Source organism: Carassius gibelio, chromosome B3, assembly GCF_023724105.1.
Source record: "Carassius gibelio isolate Cgi1373 ecotype wild population from Czech Republic chromosome B3, carGib1.2-hapl.c, whole genome shotgun sequence".
Taxonomy (NCBI): domain Eukaryota; kingdom Metazoa; phylum Chordata; class Actinopteri; order Cypriniformes; family Cyprinidae; genus Carassius; species Carassius gibelio.
This window is the reverse complement of record NC_068398.1, coordinates 37,765,149-37,790,729: the sequence shown is the minus strand read 5'-3', so window position 1 is coordinate 37,790,729 and position 25,581 is coordinate 37,765,149. Positions and strand designations below refer to the sequence as shown.

The window sequence follows — 25,581 nt, the reverse complement described above, 5'->3', positions numbered from 1 at the left end:
CTCGCACCCTAAAGAGAGCAGCCCGAAAAATGGAGCGCAGCTGGAGGAAAACAAAACTAGAGGTATTTCGTATTGCTTGGCGGGAAAGTAGCATATCCTACAGAAAAGCATTAAAAACTGCTAGATCTGATTACTTTTCTTCTATTTTAGAAGAAAACAAACATAACCCCAGGTATTTATTCAATACAGTGGCTAAATTAACGAAAAATAAAGCCTCAACAAGTGTTGACATTTCCCAACACCACAGCAGTAATGACTTTATGAACTACTTTACTTCTAAAATCGATACTATTAGAGATAAAATTGCAACCATTCAGCCGTCAGCTACAGTTTCGCATCAGACAGTGCACTATAGACCCCCTGAGGAACAGTTCCACTCATTCTCTACTATAGGAGAGGAAGAATTGTATAAACTTGTTAAATCATCTAAACTTACAACATGTATGTTAGACCCTATACCATCTAAGCTCTTAAAAGAGGTGCTTCCAGAAGTCATAGGTCCTCTTCTGACTATTATTAATTCCTCATTGTTATTAGGACATGTCCCCAAAACCTTCAAACTGGCTGTTATTAAGCCTCTCATAAAAAAGCCACAACTTGACCCCAGAGAACTAGTTAATTATAGACCAATCTCGAATCTCCCTTTTCTGTCCAAGATACTAGAAAAGGTGGTATCCTCACAATTATATTCCTTCTTAGAGAAAAATGGTATATGTGAGGATTTCCAGTCAGGATTTAGACCGTATCATAGTACTGAAACTGCTCTCCTTAGAGTTACAAATGATCTGCTCTTATCATCTGATCGTGGGTGTATCTCTCTATTAGTTTTATTGGATCTTAGTGCTGCGTTTGACACAATTGACCACAACATTCTTTTGCATAGACTTGAACACTTTGTTGGCATCAGTGGAAGTGCATTAGCATGGTTTAAATCGTACTTATATGACCGCCATCAGTTCGTAGCAGTGAATGAAGATGTATCATATCGATCACAAGTGCAGTATGGAGTACCTCAAGGCTCAGTTCTAGGGCCGCTACTCTTCACGCTTTATATGTTACCCCTGGGAGATATCATCAGGAAACATGGTGTTAGCTTTCACTGTTATGCTGATGATACGCAGCTCTATATTTCCTCGCAGCCCGGTGAAACACACCAATTTGAAAAACTAATGGAATGCATAGTCGATATAAAAAATTGGATGAGGAGTAATTTCTTACTGCTAAATTCAGAAAAAACAGAGGTGTTAATCATAGGGCCTAAAAACTCTACTTGTAATAACCTAGAACACTGTCTAAGACTTGATGGTTGCTCTGTCAATTCTTCGTCATCAGTTAGGAACCTAGGTGTGCTACTTGATCGCAATCTTTCCTTAGAAAGCCACGTTTCTAGCATTTGTAAAACTGCATTTTTCCATCTCAAAAATATATCTCAATTACGGCCTATGCTCTCAATGTCAAATGCAGAAATGTTAATCCATGCATTTATGACTTCAAGGTTAGACTACTGTAATGCTTTATTGGGTGGTTGTTCTGCACACTTGGTAAACAAACTACAGCTAGTCCAAAATGCAGCAGCAAGAGTTCTTACTAGAACCAGGAAGTATGACCATATTAGCCCGGTCCTGTCCACACTGCACTGGCTCCCTATCAAACATCGTATAGATTTTAAAATATTGCTTATTACTTATAAAGCCCTGAATGGTTTAGCACCTCAGTATTTGAATGAGCTCCTTTTACATTATACTCCTCTACGTCCGCTACGTTCTCAAAACTCAGGCAATTTGATAATACCTAGAATATCAAAATCAACTGCGGGCGGCAGATCCTTTTCCTATTTGGCGCCTAAACTCTGGAATAACCTACCTAACATTGTTCGGGAGGCAGACACACTCTTGCAGTTTAAATCTAGATTAAAGACCCATCTCTTTAACCTGGCATACACATAACATACTAATATGCTTTTAATATCCAAATCCGTTAAAGGATTTTTAGGCTGCATTAATTAGGTAAACTGGAACCGGAACACTTCACATAACACCGTACTTTCTACATCATTAGAAGAATGGCATCTACGCTAATATTTGTCTGTTTCTCTCTTGTTCCGAGGTCACCGTGGCCACCAGATCCAGTCTGTGTCCAGATCAGAGGGTCACTGCAGTCACCCGGATCCAGTACGTATCCAGACCAGATGGTGGATCAGCACCTAGAAAGGACCTCTACTGCCCTGAAAGACAGCGGAGACCAGGACAACTAGAGCCCCAGATACAGATCCCCTGTAAAGACCTTGTCTCAGAGGAGCACCAGGACAAGACCACAGGAAACAGATGATTCTTCTGCACAATCTGACTTTGCTGCAGCCTGGAATTGAACTACTGGTTTCGTCTGGTCAGAGGAGAACTGGCCCCCCAACTGAGCCTGGTTTCTCCCAAGGTTTTTTTCTCCATTCTGTCACCGATGGAGTTTCGGTTCCTTGCCGCTGTCGCCTCTGGCTTGCTTAGTTGGGGTCACTTCATCTACAGCGATATCGTTGACTTGATTGCAAATTAAAACAGACACTATTTCAACTGAACAGAGATGACATAACTGAATTCAATGATGAACTGCCTTTAACTATCATTTTGCATTATTGAGACACTGTTTTCCAAATGAATGTTGTTCAATGCTTTGGCGCAATGTATTTTGTTTAAAGCACTATATAAATAAAGGTGATTGATTGATTGATGTGCAAGTATGTGTGAGCTATACATCAACATTTATGACTGTGTTCCAGGGGGCGCCGTAGAGCCCCTGTGCCACGCCCGGGTCCCAGCTTCTGCAGGCTCCTAAAGGGCACAGATTCCAAAGTGTGTGCAAATTTTCAAGAGTTTTTGAGTATGTTAGGGACCCCAAAAGCCCCCACAACTTTGACCAAAACTATGAATAATAAACCCTAAATAGCCAACTTCCTGTTGGGCGGAGCCTATGACATGCAATACGAAAGTTGTTTGGTTTAATGAGATCTACATGTGTACCGAGTTTCATGTGTCTACGTGCAAGTATGTATGATATATGGCCCTCAGTATTCCAGGGGGCGCTGTAGAGCCCCTGTGCCACGCCCGTGTATCAGTCTCTGCCCGACCCTAATGGCCGCAGGTTCCAATCTGTGTGCCAATTTTCAAGAGTTTTCGAGCATGTTAAGGACCCCAAAAGCCCCCGTAACATTAGAAAAAAAAATAATAATAATAATAATAATAACAAATAATCCTAAGGAAAACAATAGGGCTCTCGCCCTCCAGGCTTGAGCCCTAATAATAATAATAATAATAAATAATCCTAAGGAAAACAATAGGGCTCTCGCCCTCCAGGCTTGAGCCCTAAATATAGCATGATAGCATGCTCATAATGTAGCTGTCATGAGTCCGGACCCGGTGTTCCTCCCTCTCGCCACCAGAGGGCGACACTTCCCCATCTCCCGGACTCCTTCATCATTCACATACACCTGGTTCACTCGGTACACCTGTTTTGCATCCGCTCACTCACTTAGACACACACAGCTGATTCCCATTTGTTCACCTACATATATTGTCCTCTCTCCCACCACTCGTCCTGCATGGATTAATTGTACTTGCAAATGTTGATCTGTGTTTCTTTAGTGTTTGTTCCTCGAGTTGTGTGTGGTTTCCTAGTGATTGTGTTTATGCCAGTTTTGTTTTGCCTTGTTGGCCTTTTTGTTCTTTTTATAATAAAGTGTCTTTTCCCTGCATTTGGACCCATAATTTGCTCTTTCCACGGCGCTGTCCCTACCGCGCCGTGACAGAATCCAGGCAGCACAGATGGGTCCAGCAGGGAGGATCCTCGATGTCCGCCAGGGAGTTCGGAGTATCGAGGATTATTCTTGCGACTTTGTGGGGTCGGCTCGGCAGTCAGCGACAGAGAATACCTGTCTAATGGTCTTCTTCTGGGGAGGACTGGGTTGCGGGAGGCTGATCTGTGCCAGATCGCGTGAAGTGAATGTAATGAACAAAGTCATTTTCAGATGCAATGAAAAAAAAAAAAACCCTGGATAGCCTAGATTAGTCCCATGCTCTGTTCTGAAGTAAAATAATTATAATTACTGTTAACCAAGAGTAACAAATGTTAACGGATTAATCGCCTATTTTCGTTTGCTGCATGTTTTTTTTAACACGCTAAAAAATAAATCAGAGTTTGTGAGAGGAAAAAAATAGGCTATAAGAAAATATTTTACAACAAATCCTTTAAATGTAAAAAAATTATCAGAACAAAACAATAATTAAAAATATATAATTCTAATGGATAAAAATAATTGCAGTATATAATAATATAGGCTTAGTAAAAAAACAAAACAAAAAATATTAATAATTTTAAGCTAAACATAAGTAGGTTGGGCCTTCTCAATCGGGAGAAATCCAAACGTTTCCATATTCGTGATGTTGCCCATTTGAACCTTAACTATTAGCTATTCATGAGGTAAATAGGCTGTGTGCGTTTCAGTATCGATGGAAAAAAAATCATAATTAACAATATGTCAAAGTGCTCACGCCAAATGTCTGGTGAACGACTGCTGTTTCCAGTGAATATGTACGCGATGCACCAGCGCGATCAAACAGCTGAAACAAATAATACTTAAGTTTTGGTCACACATAAGGCATAATTCAAAAATCCAAAGTGTTGGTAGTTTGAAAAATCAAGAATAATAACAGAGTTAATACTAATTATTGCTAAATGCTGGACCGTTCCCATTTCGCTCCGCATATGGAACCTGAAGATCTTTTTAAACCAAGATTGAACCGGAATGAAAATGAAATTAAAACATTTAGCTTATATATATATATATATATATATATATATATATATATATATATATATATATATATATACTGTTTAATACGCCTTATATTTATTTACTGTTTAATAAAAATAGCATGCATATGATCCTTTGTGTAAAGGTCTTCTTTTAATTTTTGTTTAGTAGACTGTAGCCTAAGACTATCCTACATTTTAAAAATTAGCAAATTGTAATTTTTTTTAATGTTTTTTTAATTATTATTGTTACAATGTTATATCATAATGTTATTGTTGTTTTCCTTCTTTTATCTCATTTTACAATTACATTCATTTCGCAATCCGTCCCTTTGCGCCACCTGGCGGTACTTTCGCGAATGTTTTTAACACGCGACTGAATTACAGTTACCGCCGCGGCAGATAGGCTGGCCACCTACTGTATATACATACATTTCCCTGAACTAAGTACATTTCTGCAGCTGTTATTATGTTTAAATGAAAACGGTATTTGATATCATATTTCGTTTTATTGTAAATGTACAGTGAGGAAAATTGCAGTAGCCAAGTCGAGCTGACTGATGTTATCAAGCACGCTGCTGTTTGCAGAATTACCGTCCTTCCGTCGTCGTGGACATCAACAGGTCTGGGGGGAAAAAAGTTCCTGGTACAAATGTTCCGGGTAATTTCGTTGGAAAACGTGACATCAGTCTTCAACATGGTCCCAATATGTAGGTGTGATTTAGACATCAGTGTGTGTGTGTGTGTGTGTGTGTGTGTAGCTCAGGACACTGTTTTATGGGTCTTTGTTTTCTCTGACTTTGACTGATTTGCCTTGTTAAATCTAAATCCTAATTTATTTTTATTTTTTTTAGGTACAAAAGTCAGTGTCAAAAGGAACTGGTCGGAAGAAGAGGTTGGGGCAGTTGAAAAGCATTTGATATATTTCATACGCAGCTGTTGAGTTCCTGGGAAGATGGACTGTGTCTCATGCCTGTTAGCTGAACCTGAGGCACTGAAAAACAGTTATAGTTTTAAATTATCCTTTTAAATCAATTTAATTCAATAAATGACTTTAAGGCTTTATAATTGCCTATTTGAGTTTAGCAAAAAAAATGTAAAAACAACACTGAATGTTTTCACATGCTTGTTTGTGTCTGCGATTTAAGAAGCAGTTTTATAATAAATGTTGCTTGTTGCTACAGCAATAAAACCATTCTTGTGAATTTGGTAGTGGATCTTTACTTCATGGTATAGTTTGCCCTTTGTTTCTATGATAAATTCTTCACTTTTGTGAGTGTATGGAGATGCACTATTTCTGAAAAACAAGTAGATCTTTTTAGTGGGTGGTTTATTTCAGCATGTTTAGAACTAAGAAATGCAGATCAAATGGACGGCTTGCAATGGGCACTTGTAAATGGTAAATGGACTGCATCCAAAGCGCTTTACAATTTGCCTCACATTCACCCATTCACACACTCATTCACACACCGACTGCGATGTCAGCCATTCAAGGTGCCATCCAGCTCTTCGGGAGCGGCTGGGGTTAGGTGTCTTGCTCAAGGATACCTCGACACTTGGTCAGGTGGAGCCGGGATTGAACCACCAACCTTCCGGTTTGTAGACAACCTACATGAACCACTGAGCCACTTCCGCCCAAAATTTGTGAAATTTTGTTTGCGTTGTCTCCAGTAAAACTCTGTTCTTCACAGCAAAACAGTTTTTTTTAAATCAGTATGATAATCTTGTACCAATATGTAGGTATGATTTAGATCAGTGTATGTGTGTTTATATGTCCTGAAAGGTGATGAAATTAATATTTGTACTCATATGTATGTTAAAAATCTGGTTGTGCAAAAATATGCTTTAAATTAAAATCTTAACAAATGACTGTCATAACAAAAACCATTGCTTTAAAAAGGCATGTCCCCATACGTGAGGTATTTTTCATATGTACCCGTACAAAAACGCGTATGTGTGTGTGTGTGTGAGAGAGAGAGAGAGAGAGAGAGAGAGAGAACAGTCAAATAGGAAAAATTACGAATGTAAATTCAAAGTAAGAATTAGAATTGACTTAAAATCATTTTTTTCTTGGACAACCAACCAATCACAGTCTTCAAAAGATTGTCTCATACATAGCAACGGGGCAACCCCGCCTCCTCACTAAGATGAAAGTTTTTGTCTTTTCCTTACTCAGAGTTGCTCTCAGATCGGTCCCGAATCGCTCTTAAGCTAAGACTCCTACGTAAAAGTTTTTAAGCTAAATTAAGAGTTTTCTGAGAGGATTCTTAGAATCTTTATGAATACGGGCCCAGGGCTTTACATTAACTTTTTTTGCTCACTAGCCAATGTAGCCAAGTTACTAGCCACACAGCAATTTTACTAGCCACATTTTTGTTGTTGTGAAATTACCTGATAAAAGTTGACTATGGCGTGCTAACTAGATTTACAACCCTTTTAAAACCACTGTACAAACCCAAATCAAGACTACATAAATGTATAACAATACAGTGTCATTATCATTAGCTCTGGTTGTGTGTAAAGCTCCTTTTTTAAATAAAACCATGCATCAAGATAAAGACATAAAAAAGTAGCTTCTAATTGCATAATAAAAGTGATGCATGGATGTAGAAGATTAATGAAAAAGATTTAACAAAAAAAAAACTAACCTAAAAAAACCTAGCATTAGAAACACTTTAAATATCAAAATCAGACTCAGAATTACTTTATTGAACCACTCTGAGAAATTCTTTTACAGTCAAGCTTTATAATAATCAAGTTTTATTTAACATAACTTAAGCAATTAGAAGTAAATTTGATAACCATGTTTGAATGCATATTACTCATTATTCATCAAACTGAACTTTAACAAACTGAATTTCATCAAACTGAACTTTAACAAACTGAATTTTAACAAACTGAATTTTAACTTGAGAGGTAGTTGTTTTTTCTGTCATTCAATGTTTGACAAAAATGGGAAAAAACTAACAAAAATACTGATAGGAAAATAATAATATGAATTCTAATAATAATAACTATAAAATACACCAAGGATTACTAAAGGTTAATGAGCTGCTGGATTTATAAATATTAATCAGGTTTTGTGCTTTTTGCTTGAACTGAATTACTCTCTGCGATTTGTCACGTCACGCCACATCTACTGTAAACAGCATCACTGATTATAATGGGATCTATTGCATTTTGTTGCGCCGCTGGCGCATGGTGTAGACACTGTGAGAGCCACGCAGATGTGTGTGGACACTGAATTATGCTCACCTCCATCTCAATTTATGCCTGAAATGACACAGTCTATGTGCAAAACTATGTCAGAATATATGTGAATATGAATCTACATTTTCCTCTTACTTCAAACGAATACTTAATTTGTGACTCATCGTTAGCCTATAATTTTTAACAAAACATGCTAAAACAGTACGATGACAAATCCGCTCATATTAAACTTTGAACTTTTTATTAATATATTATTAACTCGCTTAGCCGAAATTAAACTTTTATTCACAAAAAGGTGTGCTTTTGGATCAGTATCTTGCATCAATCTCATCTTGCGACAAACCAATCCCTGTTATAGCCTAAATAGAAGCTCTGCATACGCTTGCACCTGTCAATTGTTTATATTATATATGAATTCATTTTGCTTTTGTGTAATAGATAAATCATTTATTTGTTTTAGATTTATTATGTTTAGATACTTCTTTTTTTTATTTTCCTGTGTCCTGCACACACACAAGTCTTGTCCCGCACCGCTCTCTGTTGCATCGGGTCCCGCGGGAGCAAGTCTGTAATCCACTGGTACTTGACGTGACAGTGCGTGAGCTACATCCTCTTTACAATCTCTAGATTATAAACACTGCATTCTGTCAGCAATGTAACGCAGCAGTAATGTATAAGACTTAACTGTAACAGACAGTAAAAGTTGGACTGCAGAATATAAAGCACTTTTTTCATTTGTACCATTTTTCTATCATATTTATCTATGTTTTAATTTACTTATTTTCATAGCTGATTTATTCACCTACAAAATCACCCCAATCATTAATTTTGTCTTTCCCCAAATAGAGCTGTTTAAGTCATCTGGTGATTTTTTATACATTGCAGAGAAACATTATCAAGATGTGAGTTTTTTTTTCCAATATCATGCAGCTCTACAACGTAGTGGTGTCTGACTATAGTAGAGACGTGGGGTGATGACATAATTGTTTAACAAAATTTATGGATTGGCAGAACACAAAAGCAAAAAAGGTGTCATTTTCAGATTTATCCACTCTGGGACCTAGTTTAAAAAAAATTTATTCACTCTCCCAAAATGCTGAATCCGTCTGGAGGAAACATATACCATACAAAATATTTACATATACAACTAAATGTGTCTTCGCGTGTACGGGGCCTTACTGTGATTGTTTTTTGTATGACTGTGTATAACAGATGACTTAAAGGAACACTTCTCACGTACATTGAGGTGATGTGCTTTCTATCCAGTGTGGATCCTCTCATGTTTTTTCAGACCTGATGAATCACCGAATCTCTTGTCACAGTGTGAACACTTGTAAGGTTTCTCTCCAGTGTGAATCCTCTCATGTGTTATCAGATTTGATGACACACTAAATCTCATGTCACAGTGTGAACACTTGTAAGGTTTCTCTCCAGTGTGAATCCTCTCATGTGTTATCAGATTTGATGACACACTAAATCTCATGTCACAGTGTGAACACTTATAAGGTTTCTCTCCAGTGTGGATCCTCTCGTGTTTTTTCAGACTTGATAAATCACTGAATCTCTTGTCACAGTGTGAACACTTGTAAGGTTTCTCTCCAGTGTGGATCCTCTCATGTTTTTTCAGATTTGATGATTGATTGAATCTCTTGTCACAGTTTGAACACTTGTAAGCTTTCTCTTCAGTGTGAAGACTCTCATGTGTTTTCAGATGTGTTAACCGACTGAATCTCTTGTCACAGTGTGAACACTTGTAAGGTTTCTCTCCAGTGTGAATCCTCTCATGTGTTATCAGATTTGATGACACACTAAATCTCATGTCACAGTGTGAACACTTGTAAGGTTTCTCTCCAGTGTGAATCCTCTCATGTCTTTTCAGATTTGATGGATGACTGAATCTCCAGTCACAATGTGAACACTTGTAAGGTTTCTCTCCAGTGTGAATCCTCTCGTGCAGTTTTAAACTGCTTGGTGAACTAAAAGTCTTCTCACACTCAGAGCACACGTACTCTCTCATGCCAGTATGTATTATCTGAAGATGTTCTTTCAAACTTTGTAGATGCAAAAAACTCTTACCACACAAATGACATGAATGTGGCTTCTTCTTTGCATGAACTTTCAAGTGTTTCTTCAGAAGTGAAGCCCATAAAAACATTTTACCGCATTGATCACATGCATGCTGCTTCTCTTGATGATTTGATTCTTCATTTTCCTCTTTTTCTTCAATGTACTCTGAAATAAAAGTAAAATTATTTATTTTTGGTATATTGTTTAAAGCTGAGAACATCTGTTAAAACACAATTTACTTTTTTGCTTCAGATTTAATGACTTTTACTAATTTAATAGGGAAACTGGGTAAACATTTTTAAGCATCACTGTATCACCGTCACAGCGCTGTGTAAATAAGTTCAGAGGGCTCGTTTGGATACTGCTGTTAATGCGTAATTACCATTTTAGATCTACAAACTTTACTGTACAAGATTTTTTTTCAAATTGAATACATAAATCTAGGCTATCCGCTAGCGTTTTCAAAGCACAATTCAAAACTGTGACATTTCATTCATTGACGCTCTACAGACGGCAGCGCTAAACCCGTAAATCCATGTACTTACTTGCTGGAAACCCGCCAAAATAAAAGCCGATTTTCAGTTTGTAAATTCCGAAAGTTTAGATTAAAATAATAATAATTATAATAGCATTTTTTATAATAATATTATTTTAAAAATGTTATGTTTATTATAAAATAATTGTATATTAATTGAAAATAATTTGTTATTTATTATGCCATTATGTCTATACATGAGCGCTCAAATGTCTGATTTCACATGATTTTGTCATTTTGATAAAGGCTATATAGACTACAAACAAATTTAAATCTTTGTCAAAAACATGTTTATTGCATGAATTTCAGGTGAGAAAAATAAGAGAGGTACTGTTTTACTTGCATCCACCGCTACGTATCAATGCAACCTAATGAGAGAACGTTTACTTTGCTTTCTTGGGTTGTCACTTTTGTGAAAAAAAATCCTGTTTGATTTGAGTGACGAGTGTTCATTGAATCGATTGTAAAATCGATTTTGCATATCTAAAGCTTTATACTGCAAATAACACCAAATATAGGTAAATCCACGGACAACAGGCAGGAGGAATGTAAAGATTCAATATATTGGTAAAGACCAATATTTTTGATGATTTATTGGCATGAAGTTACGTGCAAAATGACAAACAGGAGTGCAAAATTTTCTAAAAACAATAAGCAGAGTGGACTGCCATAATGCAAAACATTTACTGCAGGCATCAACATGGCTGTGTTTACAATTAAATTTCAACAACAACAAAAAAAATTGCATAGGCGATTTTCTTAGGCTGTCAAAAAAAAATATTTTTTCGAATATTCGTCGAATTTAAAATAGAAATCCACATTTGAATGCGCATTCGAATTTTGGGTGTGCATTAAGGAAGCTGCCTTATGAGCCCCGGTACGTGTTCAATTCCATCTCGTGCGCACAGCTGTGTCTACACAACTTTCAAAGGCGGACGAGCTCGACACGCAGTATCTGCTTTCTCATCTTTTTCCCTGTGTGTTAACATCAGTAATTATGGCTGTAGAATGTCTGACTTGACTCAATGTATTTTGACCCGCCCCCAAACATATGATTCTATATCAGCAAGATTCCGATTCGACTAAGAAAATCCTTAGCCGGGAACACCACTAATATATATGTGTGTGTGTATATATATATATATTAGTGCTGTCAAAATTAGCGCGTTAACGCATTCGATTAATTTGAAATATTTAACGCGTTAAAGAAAAATAACGCAATTAACGCGGTTGCAGTTTTTTTTTATTTCCAGTTGTGGCCTATGTGTGTTCAACGTGCAAAGAAATATGGATAAGACCAAGGAAGGACTTTTAGACGGAAAGTTTCAGTATAAAACTCTGCCGGATTACTCTTCAGTCTGCCACAAGAAACATTACTCTTCATTTAGTCTGCCACAAGAAACAGCAACATTAAAATCATGAACTCAAATGTCATTGTTTAAAAAAAAACAAAAACAATGACTGTAACAGTGCGTAAATCAGACCTTTCTGTAACGCTAACGTTAATAAGCTTAAACGAAAATAAAGAAATAATTGTGTAGCGGAGTATTTTTTGTACAGTGCCGCGAACTGTCAATCACTCCTGTACGCGTGCATCACTGTCCTCCTCAGCTGCAGCAACTTGCGCTCTCTCTCTTCATCAAGCTTTAAAACAAAAAGGGGACAAAAAGATCATATTGTCTTTGTGCATAGGCTATAGATTAATTAGATAAATGAATATCTAAATTTGTGCCTTGCCGTCTACGGTATTTTTTTAGAACTTAGAAAAAAGATGCTGCAGCCAATGAGCAGCCAGCGGGGGCTGCAGGACGACTTTAGTATAACTCACAACGAGTTTCACACACCTTCTCCGGCCACGTTGAGTTGTTGACACTTAACAGTGGGAAAAGCGACACATGCGCTATTCACTTGTATAACTTAAGGGTGAATGGGTAATGTAGTTTCTGCTCTGGGTGGGATGAATTAGGAAGCTTGCATTGTGAAGATTAAAAGATTAAAACCTCTATTAAAACAGATGTCCAAATGAGCGTACCGGTACGCTACAAGCACGTTCTGGGCGCACGGAGAGGTGGCTGTACGCTCAAGAGCTATATTTGGAAGTGGCGGTACCGGTGCGTACCGGCCCACTTAAAGCACTGGCAATGACTATACTTTGGAATTTTTTTGCAGTCCACTTAGAATTCAACATGGAAATCATTTTAGTTTTTTATTGGCATTGATTGTTTTGAAATTCAAATGCTACTTACATGCCTGTGTTTTTATTTCTGTAATAAATATGGCTTTCAAGCCAACAGTTAATTTGGAGGATATTGATGGTTTATTGCAGGTATGTTGTTTACATGAGAAAATCTGTGTTACAAGTTAAACAAAAATTCCAATAAACAATCATATTTTGAATTTAAATAGTTTCTTTGTCTTGAGTTTACATTAATTATTTACATTTTACATTTACATATCCAAAAAGTTTCAGTCTTTTATTTGCGATTAATCGCGATTAATCGCGATTAATTTTAAAAAATTGTGCGATTAATTAGTTAATTTTTTTTAATCGATTGACAGCACTAATATATATATATATATATATATATATATTAGGGGTGTAACGATACGCGTATTCGTATTGAACCGTTCGGTACGACGCTTTCGGTTCGGTACGCGGTACGCATTATGTATACCGAACGGTTCGTTGGAGTAATTAATTATATTTAAAAAAAAAAAAAAAAAAGAGAGAGAAAGAAATATAATGATATGCGTTCAACAAGGTAGCCCAATAACCCAAACAACGTAACAGGCAACGCCCCTGACACTCCCGAAGAAGAAAAAAACACCATCTTATATGTTTATGTTAGGCTACTCAGCAGGCGCTCGCTCACTCAGTACACGCTGAAGGCTCGTTGCAAAATAGCCAATGCGTTTAACAGACTAGAAATGAGAAGATCCTCCAATAACCAACAGGTCTGGTGTTTGGGTGCACTTTGGATTCCCTTTAAGCTATAATGGTGATGGCAAGAGAGTGGTGGATAAAAAAACAACGGTATGTCGCATCTGCAACATGACAGGGTACACCAGCGGGATTACAAAAAAAAAAAAAAAAAAAAAAACCCCAGCGGGAATATCTGGGATATATGCGTCAGTACTATCTGGGAAAAGACGAAAAAAGGGAGAAACATGCACGCAGCAAACTATCCCTGCAGCATTTAGACACTATAGCTTACAGGGAATCCAACCCAAACACCAGACCTGTTGGTTATTTTAGGATCTTATATTTCTGGTCTGTTAAATGCATTAGACATTTTGCAACGAGCCTTCAGCGCGTGCTGAGTGAGCGAGCGCCTTAGGGGCCGTTCACATATCGTGCCTAAAAACGCATGGAAAACGCTAAGCGCGTCTTTCTCCTCCTTTCCAAAGCGCTCGGGCAGAAGCGCTCATGAGGCGTCTGTCTTTGCTAAGCAACAATGACGTGCTCTCTCCATGAGACGCGGAAATTTCAGCGAAGGATAAATGGATTTGCAGCTCTAAAAATCGCTTGCAGTAGCTCTGCTACTGAATTTATTTCAAAATTGCAATCCATATACAACTATGATCAGCTGTTCCTTCATCTTGGCTGAGCTCTCAACCTTGTTACGGGAAAGGATGAAGCTGATTGGTTGGTTCTTGTCACATGACCCGCGGTGCGCTTGCGGCATTCTGAAAAGTTGAGATGTTTTTACATTTTGCTGTATCTAAAACGTATCGAACCGAACCGAACCGAACCGTGACATCAGTGTATCGTATCGAACCGAACCATGAATTTTGTGAACCGTTACACCCCTAATATATATATATATATCTCGTCACAATCATCAGCTGGAGTGACCATAAACTCCAACAGAGGGGAAACTCCACTCTTTCCAGGACTTTGAAAATGACGACGGTTTCACTCCTAAAAGGATTAAACAGGAATCTACGCATTATAAATGCACCTGGACACTTTACTTTTACAGACCAGACACTTTACAGAACCAATGCAAGTATCCACTTGTTAACTTTTCAGATGCGCTTCTAGGCTTTGACCCCTTTTAATTAAGGTGATGAGATGGTTTGTGAGTAAATACTGCCATGACGCTCCACTGTCTATTGTGCGTGATTGCTCGCTCTCTCTCGCTGCAGTTCGTTCGCTCTCTCTCTCTCTCTCTATCCATGCTTTCCTTGCGTTGACATCTATGTTTAATGTGTGTACGTTTGTGTTAAGTCAGATGTTCCATGTTGCCCTGTAATGTAGTTTAACCCTTTAACTGTCACCCCGTCCCGTATACGGAATGCCTACATTTACTTCACTATATTACTCTCAAAAATCTACACACACACAGATAAAAAGCTACATGTTTTCATTTTGGTTCATTCTTGGTTTAAAAAATATCTTCAAATTTACATTGAAATTTACATTTAATGATTTAGAAGACACTTTTTATGCGAAGCGACTTAAAAATGAGAACAATAGAAGCAATCAGATCAACAAGATAACAACAACAGTATACAAGTGCCATGACAAGTCTCAAGTACAGTACGAATAGCCAGGGTTTTTTTTTAATGAAAGACAAGAAAAGAAAGAAAAGTGCTAGTATTATTTGGTTAAGTGCTGGCGAAAAAGATGAGTCTTTAGATGTTTCTTGAAAATGAGTAAAGACTCAGCTGTATGAATTGAGATCGGGAGGTCATTCCACCTGCTGGGAAAAAAAGTTCAGAAAAAGGTCAGTGAGAGTGATTTTGAACTTCTTTGGGATGAAACCACAAGGCGTCATTCACGTGCAGAGCACAAACTTTCTTGAGGGCACATAAGATTGAACTAGTGAGTTTAGGAGTTTTGGTGCCGTGCCAGTGGTTGTCTTGTAGGCAAGCATCAGTACCTTGAATTTGATGCGTACGGCTACTGGTAGCCAGTGTAACCTGATTAGGAGAGGAGGAACGTGAGCTTTTTTTGGCTCATTGAAGACAACCTTTGCTGCTGCATTCTGGAATAGTTGCAGAGGCTTGATAGTACATGTTGGAAGGCCCGCCAGGAGAGCATTACAATAGTCCAGTCTGGAGAGAACAAGAGCTTGGACAAGTTGTTGGGTGGCTTGCTCTGACACTAAGGGTCTAATCTTCCTAATGTTGTATAAGGCAAATCTGCAGGACCGGGTCGTTATAGCAATAAGGCCTGTGAAGCTTAACTGATGATCCATCACAACTCCTAGGTTTCTGGCTGTTCTGGAGGGAGTTATGGTTGACGAACCCAGCTGTATAGAGAAGTTGTGATGAAATGATGGGTTAGCTGGAACCACCAGAAGTTCTTTCTTGGTAAGGTTTAGCTGAAGGTGATGGCCATTTATCCAGCTAGGAATGTCACTCAGACGGGCTGAAATGAGATCAGCTACCGTCGGTTCATCTGGGTGTCATCAGCTTGGCAGTGATAAGAAAAGTCATGTAGATGGAGAAGAGAAATGGTCCAAGTACTGAGCCTTAAGGAACCCCAGTAGCAAGTTGTTGTGACTTCGAAACATCACCCCTCCAAAACACGCTGAAGGATCTATCGGAGAGGTAGGACTGGAGATTGGAGGACTTCTCAGGGTGGACAGGAGAATCTGGTCAGGATAAGTTTGGAAACATCCATATCTGAGAGTGGAGAGGAGAGAGCATTGGTCATTGTGAAGTTGTCCTCAGTCTACATTGTGGAGAATTGGTTATTGATGGTTCTGGTCTTATTTGTGAAGAAAACTGCAAAGTCGTCAGCTGTAAGAGTCGATGAAGAAGGAGGTGGAGATGGTTTAAGAAGAGAAGAGAAAGTTTTAAAGAGTGTCTGAGCATCACAAAATTGTTAATTTATTTGTGGTAGTAGGATGTTTTAGCTGTGAAGACATTTGCAGAGAAGGAAGAGAGCAAAGAGTGTCCTTAGCACCGTTCATGTCCAGAGCTGAAAACTGAAAGAGTGAAGGAAGTGAAGGAAGGAGGATGAAACCACAGAAAATAGGCAAGATGGAGTGAGTGAGCGTAGGTTCCGTTGAAAGGTGACCTGCGTTGGAGTGTGTGTCGCTTCAGGAGTAAGTGCTAGGTTAGCAGTAATGAGGAAGTGGTCTTGAGGTGTGCAGTGGAACAACTAAAGAGCTGTCCACGGAGCAACAGCTTGTGTAGATGAGGTCCAGTTGGTTGCCTGATTTGTGAGTTGCTGTAGTAGACACTCGCTTGAGATCAAATGAGGTGAGCAGAGTGTTGAAGTCAGCAGCCTGGGGTTTATCTAGGTCAGTGGTTCTAAACCTTTTTTTTCCAGCGGGCCACACTATGGTCCAAGTGCAAGTCTCACGGGCCGCATGCATATCATTTACATATTACGTCACCAATACAAACCAACCTGATGTATAATATTATAGTGTGAATATTATGATATCTAATCTATTACATTCATTGAAATAAATAAATAATTCTACTCCCCATAAATAAAACACCTGATGCTGTCGGGAGCTGACCAATTTTGTGAAATTCAGCTTGAAAGGAGTAACAGCACAAAGAAGTTGCGATTGTAAAGCCTGTGATATACTTTCCGCATGAACGATCCGATCCAGTAAACGGCCAGCGCGGACGCAGACTTCTTCAATTTATACTTCCGAAAATTCACCCCCCTCACAGTTGTCATGAAGGGCAAAATTAGCAATATAGACCAAAATCATTTTTTTAACCAGGCTGTAAACATGTTTTCTTCTGCTGTAAAGTTGGGCATTTTAACATGGGGAGTCTATGGGATTGACTCTCTTCTGCAGCCAGCCTCAAGCGGCCAGTCGATGAATTGCAGTTTACGTCACTTCCTTATTGGCCTTACGAGAGAGAGCGGGAGGTTGCCGCTCGCGCTCTACGTGATGACTGGCATTGGCGATGACGTTATGCCGTCAAGTCTATCAAACATTCAAATATATAAAGTCACTAATCATAACTTCAGTCAGTTAAAAACCTCATAATCATGAAAAGTTTACAATTAAGTTTTGCAACAACACACCCAAATACAGTAACAGCAATAATGTGCATACGATTTAAGTCTTGAAGATATAAAGTAAATTAGGTGTCATCAGCGCAGAAACCATGATCCACTTACTATACATAATCCATTGTGATGTATTTGTTATTAAATGAACTTACGTTTCGTCAGATTGCCCTTCATTCAAGCCCTCGGTTTACCCGCACTCATAACATTAGCACAGAATCAGTTCAGAATCAATCACCAAAAGAATCAGTTCGGTTCAGACGCGCTGTGAGTCAGTCGGCTTCACGCTGAATCACACATGCGCAGTATCATCAGCTCCTCGGTTCTCGAATCGGACGCGTCTGAAAGAAACGGTTTTCGGTTCAGTGTACTGGTGATCCGAAAACCGATGCAACCGAGTACCAAAGACAGCAGCAGCATCCAACAGATGCTGCACAGCTCAGCATTGCAGGATTTGCAAGACCAGAATTGAACAAACAAGCAATGCAACTTTATGATGCAAGTTCTCCAAGACAACAAAAAAATTCATAATGTCATCATTAAGGATCTACTTATTGGCTGCACTTTACCTCTGTCAAATGTGGGGGAGAGGCATTAATTAATAATTAATTCATTAATAATTGAAATGTCAGCTTTAACTGGAGGACAATATAGTGTGATACAATAATAAAACAGGTTCATTTGTATTTTCATTCACTTGTAATTACAATAAAACCTTTGAAACCTTTTTTGATAGGAAACTAGTTCTGTTGACATTAAATAAAAATGTTCAATGGCAATGACTAGATGTAACAGTGGTATTTGTTTATTACATTTTTATATTGCCATTGGTTTAATGGGTTGAAAGGTTAAAATATGAATTAGCAAAAATTACAATACCAATTTATAATCTTTTTTTAATTTAATTACTTTCTGGACTCGGGCGGACTCGGCCTTTAAGAACTCGGACTTGAGTCCAACTCGGACCCTTTTGGACTTGGACTCGGACTTGGACTCGATGTTTGTGGACTTGGTCTCGACTCGTACTCGACAAAGGTGGACTCGGACCCAACTCTATTACAATTATTCTAATATATATATATATATATAATATAATATAATATAATAATGTCATTAAAAATTGCCATCGGCCTAAGTCTATGAAACATTTTTTTAAACAATGGAACTTAAAGTTTTGAACAAAAATATTATTTTTACCATATAGCCTGTAAATAAAATGCATAATTTTCAATGAAAGAACACTTATGTAGGTTGCTTCTGGTGTTTGGATTTGTACTTTAATCTAATGAGATCCAAGTTTAAGAATAGCCTACACTAGGGTTTTTTTTTCTTCCTCTCTCTATCTCGCTCTATTTAACAGATTTAACATCATCCTTCAGGCAGACTGAATGTTTTCCTGCCTTGCTAAATGTTGGGTCAGTTAGCAGGAGTCACGCTCCAGTCAACAGAGGATTCCGCTTGGTCTTAAAGGAACACTCCGACTTTTTGGGACTTTAGCTTATTCACAGTATCCCCCAGTTAGATAAGTCTATACATACCTTTTTAATTTCTGTGCGTTCTGTAAGTGTTATTTGACGCACCCACCGCTAGCCTAGCTTAGCACAAAGACTGGATGTAAATGGATAATGGTAGCTTAGTAATCCCAATAAGTGGCAAAATAATGCAAACATTTTCCTATTTACATGTTGTGATCTGTATAGTCACAGCGTATACAAATAACAGACATGGGGACTTGTGACTTGGACTCGAGTCGACTCGAGTCGCTATTTTTTTGACTTGAGACTTGACTTGGACTTGGAAGTTAAAGACTCGGGACTTGACTTGACTTGAGAGACGATGAATTGAATGACTTGAGTGTACCACCATGTTTTCAGTTTAAATATAAAATATTTAAATTATTTTTTAAAATAAAGTTGATTACTCAGCTGGAGCGCAGGCTGAGAATAGCGTCGGGACACTATGACTATCATCAGTCATGTCCTCTCTACCTTACGCACACCACGCCCACTTAGATCAGATATCACATCAGATCAACATGTCAGCCTGAGGGTTACCGACGGTCATCGCCTTTGTCTTCAATAATTCGCGCCTAAAATGCGTGGAAAACGCTGGGTGAGCCGCTTTCTCCTTCTTTCCAAAGCGCTCGGGCAGTTGCGCCCCTGAGGCGTCTGCCATTGCTAAGCAACCATGAAGAGCTCTCTCCGTGAAGATGCGGAAATTTCAGCAAAAGATAAATGGATTTGCAGCTCTAACAATCGCTTGCAGTAGCTCTGCTACTAAATTTATTTCAAAATGGCAATCCATATACAGGTATGGTCAGCTGTTCCTTCATCTTGGCTGAGCTTTCAACGTTGTCACGGGAAAGGATGAAGCTGATTTGTTAGTTCTTGTCACATGACGCTCGGTGCGCTTGTGGCTCTCTGAAAAGTTGAGATGTTTTGAACTCGATGAGGTGCGGTCGCGCCTGGAAAAAACAAGCGCGTAGCACTGCGTCGCGACCGCGTTGCTTCCATTATGAGCGCGCATACCTCACGCCTACATTGGAAATAACAAACTTGCGCACGCAAAAGACGTGCTATGTGAACGCCCCATCACGACCCACTAGCAGGCCATCAAAAAAAAACGCGTTCCAAAAAACGCTAGGGTTGGGCTAAGGGGGCTTAAGCCCCGAATAATTTGTTACCTTGTCTTTCTCATAGAGCAAAACAATTAATCAGAAAAACAAATGTGAATAAGATTACAGCTGCCGCGATTACCTAATCATGAGAAGTGCATATTACAGTTCTATATATATATATATATATATATATATATATATATATATATATATATATTACAGTGGGGCTCAAAAGTTTGGGCACCCTTTTGCAAGTTTGGGCACCCTTTTGCAGAATCTGTGAAAATGCGAGTAATTTTCAAAAAATAAGAGAGATCATATTAAATGCATGTTATATTTTATTTAGTACTGTCCTGAGTAAGATATTGTACATAAAAGATATTAACATTTAGTTCACAAGACAAAAAGAAAATGCTGAAATTATTAAAATAACCCCACTCAAAAGTTTGGGAACCCTTGGTTCTTAATACTGTGTTCTGTTACCAGATGATCCTCGACTGTCTTTCTGTTTTGTGATGGTTGTGCATGAGTCCCTTGTTTGTTCTGAACAGTTAAACTGAGCAGCGTTCTTCAGAAAAATCTTCAAGGTCCTGCAGATTCTTCAGTTTTCCAGCATCTTTGCATATTGAACCCTTTCCAGCAGTGACTTTATGATTTTAAGATACATCTTATCACACGGAGGACATTTGAGGGACTCAAACACAACTATTAAAAAAGGTTCAAATGTTCACTGATGCTCCAGAAGAAAACAAGATGCATGTTCGCGTGCGCAGCCTGTTTACATTTAGTGGAATAAATTGCAGGAACAGCCAGGTACCACTGGACAAGTAAACCTTCTCTGTCCCTGAAACTAATGGGCAGCAAATATTTCACCACCATTTCAGCGAATAGCTTTGTCGTCTTCTCGGTTCTGCCTGCGTTGCATTTAGGTCTTACGGCAGGTGATTCAATGCTCGTCTGAGTTGCTGCTCTGTTATCGCCAGATATTTTATGTACAAATTTTAGATGATAGCGCATTGTATTTGTTGTAGATTTGTGTGAAAGCTTGGCGCTGCACAGCTTACCCTGAACTGTTTTTTCATTGTTATTCTCAAAGGGAATCCAGCCATCACTACGTGACTTTGAGGCCGTTATTATGTCTTCTTATGTCTTTTGAGGCATCAAGTAGGAAGCTAACCAATCAGAGATCAGGGCGCCGGCCAACGTGCTGCCATAACCAATAAAAAAAAAATAATTATAATAATTTCGATCATCGCTGTCGCGGTCGAGTACTCAAGTACTGTTGCAAATCCCTAAGTGGTATAGGGGTATAAGAAAATATAGATACACGGGAGTATCGCAATATTTTATTGAGCGATATTCTATAGATTCTAAAAAACATTAAAAAAAAATACTAAATAAAAATAAAAAAATCATACAAGATTCATAGGGTTCGGTACCGAAACCCGGTACAAATATGGCACCGGTACCTATGGAACCATTATGCACCGAACCGAATCCGCGCGCAGATTTCGGTGCCTCTTAAATGCCTGAGAGATCGATTTAAATATTTGTCCTGATTCTCTGAAATGTACACACGATGCTTGGGCATCGCTAGGCTTTTTTAGCGGGGCTTCATAAACTGTACACATATTCACTATCGCCTCAGAGTCAGACTGCTTAAATGTTATATGAAAACAGCAGCAGACCTGTCTCCTCGTCTTTCAGCAGACCGCGCGGAGCAGCGCGAGTGGACTCAAACACAAACAGAGGACACAAGGTGTGTGTTTATCGATAGATTGTTAGAGTATCTGTATCTGTGCAGCTCTTTGTCATAAATACAGTTTAAAAAAGAGGGAGCAATCGGTTTTTCATCTACTGTTAAGTTTTCTCTCTATCCACCATTCATCACACCACAGCCGTTTCCTCCAGCGAAAATCTAGCCCTTAACACATATGAACATATACCGTATTTTCCGGACTATAAATCACACTTGTTTTCATAGTTTGGCTGGTCCTGCAACTTATAGTCAGGTGCGACTTATTTATCAAAATTAATTTGACAAGAACCGAGAGAAATTAACCAAGAGAAATGAACCAATAGAAAGCATTACCGTCTCCAGCTACGAGAGGGCGCTCTATGCTGCTCAGTGCTCCTTTAGTCTACACTAGGCAGCATAGAGCGGCCTCTCGTGGCTGTAGACGGTAATGTTTTCTCTTGGTTCTTGGTTCTAAATAAATGCGACTTATAGTCCAGTGCGACTTATATATGTTTTTTTCATCATCATGACGTATTTTTGGACTGATGCGACTTATACTCAGGTGCGACTTATAGTCCTAAAAATACGGTACTTTTATTACACTTAAGCCCCTTTCACACTGCACGTCGGACCCGCAATATTTCCGGAACATTGCCAGGTCGCCTTCTGTGTGAAAGCAACCACGTCCCGGGATCGATTACCGAATTGAACCCTGGTCGGGACCTAGTAACATTGCGGGGTTCGACCCAGGACGAGCGCTGTGTGAACAAAAGCCAGATCTAATTCTGTGTCGAAGTGATGCCGACTCTTTTACCGGCTGTTTTGAAGAAAGATCAACGTTCGCGACGAAAACATGTGCAAACTGTAATGAAGCAGAGATTAGCTCCTCATTTTCCGCACTGATGCGGAGATCGTTTGCTTGCTTCAGTGAAAGTATAACTTGCCTAGCGTTTTCCACTCGTACATTACACGTCACGCTCTGATGTCACGTGTCGTTACGGGATCTTCAAGGGTTGTGTGTGAAAGCACGCACATATACCGGGTCATCACTGGCAGTGTGAAAGTGCAAAATCTAGCGACCAGGGAACAATTGCAGGAATACTTTACCTGTGTATTTGCCGGAATGACAGTGTGAAAGGGGCTTTATTAAAATATACTTAATCTAATTATACATACTTTATACAGTACACACACTACTATCCAAAAGTCATAGTCTTAGGCTGTCTGTTGTCAGACTGCATGTGCATTCAACAATCTTACTAGATTATTATTAAAATGAATGGCAAAATGAATATTTGGAAATGTAATCTGATATTTCCTCCTGACATACTACAGCAAAATATATAAATAACTGGCTTAAAACCCTTTTTTGGGGTGAAAATACTAATGTGCCTAAGACTGTAGGCTACTTTACAAATGACATTGCTGCTACTTTATAAAGAATGAACACAGTCATTCACTGAACTGATTACAGTGACAGACAGCACTCGTTTTAACTAATTCTAGGGGTGTTTTATGCAGTTGGTGCAGTGCTAGTTAGTTTAACATTAGACATTCTTTTTTTTTTTTTAGGGCTGTTATGTTTTGAGCCCAAACTAACTCAGATAGTCATAAATCCATGCCCTTTACGTTGCACAAGGCTTAATATCTAGGTGGAAATTAACAATGAACCATTTAAATTAAATAAACGATTTAACTACGTGACATTATAATGTAAAACCAATACCACAAAGTTCAGTTTTCGGAATTACCATTTTATGGGTTTTAAAATAATTTTACAACTTTTAATGCATGCAATAATATAAATCCATTAAAGGACAACATCATTTGATCTAAAGGTATCAAACCAACTGTAAAATATACAGAATATTATTCAGTATGATGCACAAGGCATTGTTTTTCAGATGATACCTTTAGTGTTTTTATATACATTATTGAATCAACTGTTTTATATAATATCCTCACTTCAATTAAACTGACACAGTTTGAGATAAAGGTATCAAACCAACAGTATTATATTCTTTATAATGCACAATAAATGTTTTTTAGATTATGCTTTTATTGTTTGTATATTGTTTATATTTTATTAAAGGACACTGCAAGCACTTTAATTTATCCCTCTTTATTCATACTGCACAAAAAGTGGTTTAATAACATTGAATGTTACAAAATAGTCAAAGGAAATTTATATGAAAGACATAAAGGAGGAACTTCGCCTATTAATACAAACCCATGGGTAAGTCTTGAGTGCAGCAGTCTACACCTAGACTTTATATAAAAACACCCACAAATGTCTCCACTGAAATTATCCAAAACACCCGATAAGTAAAACTTTGTAAGCCTAATGTAACGTTACCACAAACAGTCATTAAAGATGAATGAAGAACAAAAAAATTATAATAAAAAAGTAAAATAAATAAGAACAAACACCAACCTCCTTGTTCCTCTTGTTTTAATCTCCAGGTTTCTTGTTCCTCTTGTTTTATTCTCCAGGTTTCTGGTTCCTCTTGTTTTATTCTCCAGGTTTCTGGTTCCTCTTGTTTTATTCTCCAGGTTTCTGGTTCCTCTTGTTTTATTCTCAATGTTTCTGGTTCCTCGTGTTTTATTCTCCAGGTTTCTGGTTCCTCTTGTTTTATTCTCCATGTTTCTTGTTCCTCTTGTTTTATTCTCCAGGTTTCTGGTTCCTCTTGTTTTATTCTCCATGTTTCTTGTTCCTCTTGTTTTGTTCTCCAGGTTAATGGTTCACTCGTGTTCTCTTCTCTCTCTTCTTTAATAAACATAATTTTCACAGCAGCAGATCTCAGTTCAGATGATAAACTCCTCCAGATATTCCTGCTCGCTTCAAAACTCACGAATGTGAGGATGTTGTAGGTATTTACTGAAATGATTCAAAATCTGTATTTTTTGTCTCTTAGAAACATGTCTAACCGTTTGTATTAAGGCAGCACACCGACAAAACAACAACAGAGAGCGCGGTCAAACTGAACTTCTTCCTCTGAGGTTTAATGATGTTTGTCAAACAAACGAATGTGTTTAGCGCCTCCCGCTGGACTGGAGCGAAGCGACGAGAGGAAGAAAGACCAGAACGTTGGAGTGTTTTTTTTTTTATTATTATTTATTGCAACAACATTACAACCAAGGTACATGAACACATTTCCAAAAATATCCACAATTATTCAGACTTGGTTGAGCATAACCAAACTTATAACAACAAACACACTTAAAAAAAAAACAAGAAAACAATATTACAAAATGGGCTTTTAAATTAAATTATATAATTCCAACATAGAGGACAGCTTAAGGGCTTTTTTATTCTTAACAAATTGTAAAAAATTTGGTGTGATTCAGTTCACTTCTGTTGTAGTGAGATGCAAAACTTGTTATGTTCCAAAGATGTTGAATTACCACCATTCAATGTGAAGGTAGTTATGTTTGGTATTTTTCATGAAAACAAAGATTTTGAATTCGTTCTCAATTCTCTGATATGTTATGGCAGGTTTTTTATTCACAAATGCAGATGGTTTAAATCTAAACCCAACTTTATTCATTGGTGTAATGAGCTAAAACTTTTATATAAATCCTTAAAATTTGTTAAGAATAAAATAAACACTTAAGCTGTCCTC

The 25,581-nt window shown here is 38.1% G+C and overlaps 2 protein-coding genes across 2 annotated transcripts in view; both read right to left on the bottom strand.

Moving 5' to 3' along the window:
* Positions 1-7,527: 7,527 nt before the first annotated feature.
* Positions 7,528-25,581, bottom strand: part of LOC127953399 (zinc finger protein 271-like) — a 281,640-nt gene continuing 263,586 nt past the window's right edge. The window contains exon 3 of the mRNA XM_052552635.1: positions 7,528-8,055. The gene's annotated coding sequence lies outside the window, so the exon portion shown is untranslated. The remainder of the gene's footprint in view (positions 8,056-25,581) is intronic.
* Positions 9,072-24,924, bottom strand: LOC127953397 (zinc finger protein 501-like). Its single transcript, XM_052552633.1, has 2 exons — positions 24,393-24,924; positions 9,072-10,242 (listed from the first exon to the last, which is right to left on the bottom strand). Exons 1-2 carry the CDS (start codon positions 24,736-24,738, stop codon positions 9,269-9,271), a joined length of 1,320 nt encoding a protein of 439 aa, XP_052408593.1. The 5' UTR covers positions 24,739-24,924; the 3' UTR covers positions 9,072-9,268.

Coding starts and splice junctions, on each gene's coding strand:
- LOC127953397 (XM_052552633.1), bottom strand. CDS start 24,738: ATGTTTATTAAAGAAGAGAGAGAAGAGAACACGAGTGAACCATTAACC. Junction 10,243..24,392: donor AAAACAAGAGGAACAAGGAG/GTTGGTGTTTGT, acceptor CTTTTATTTCAG/AGTACATTGAAGAAAAAGAG.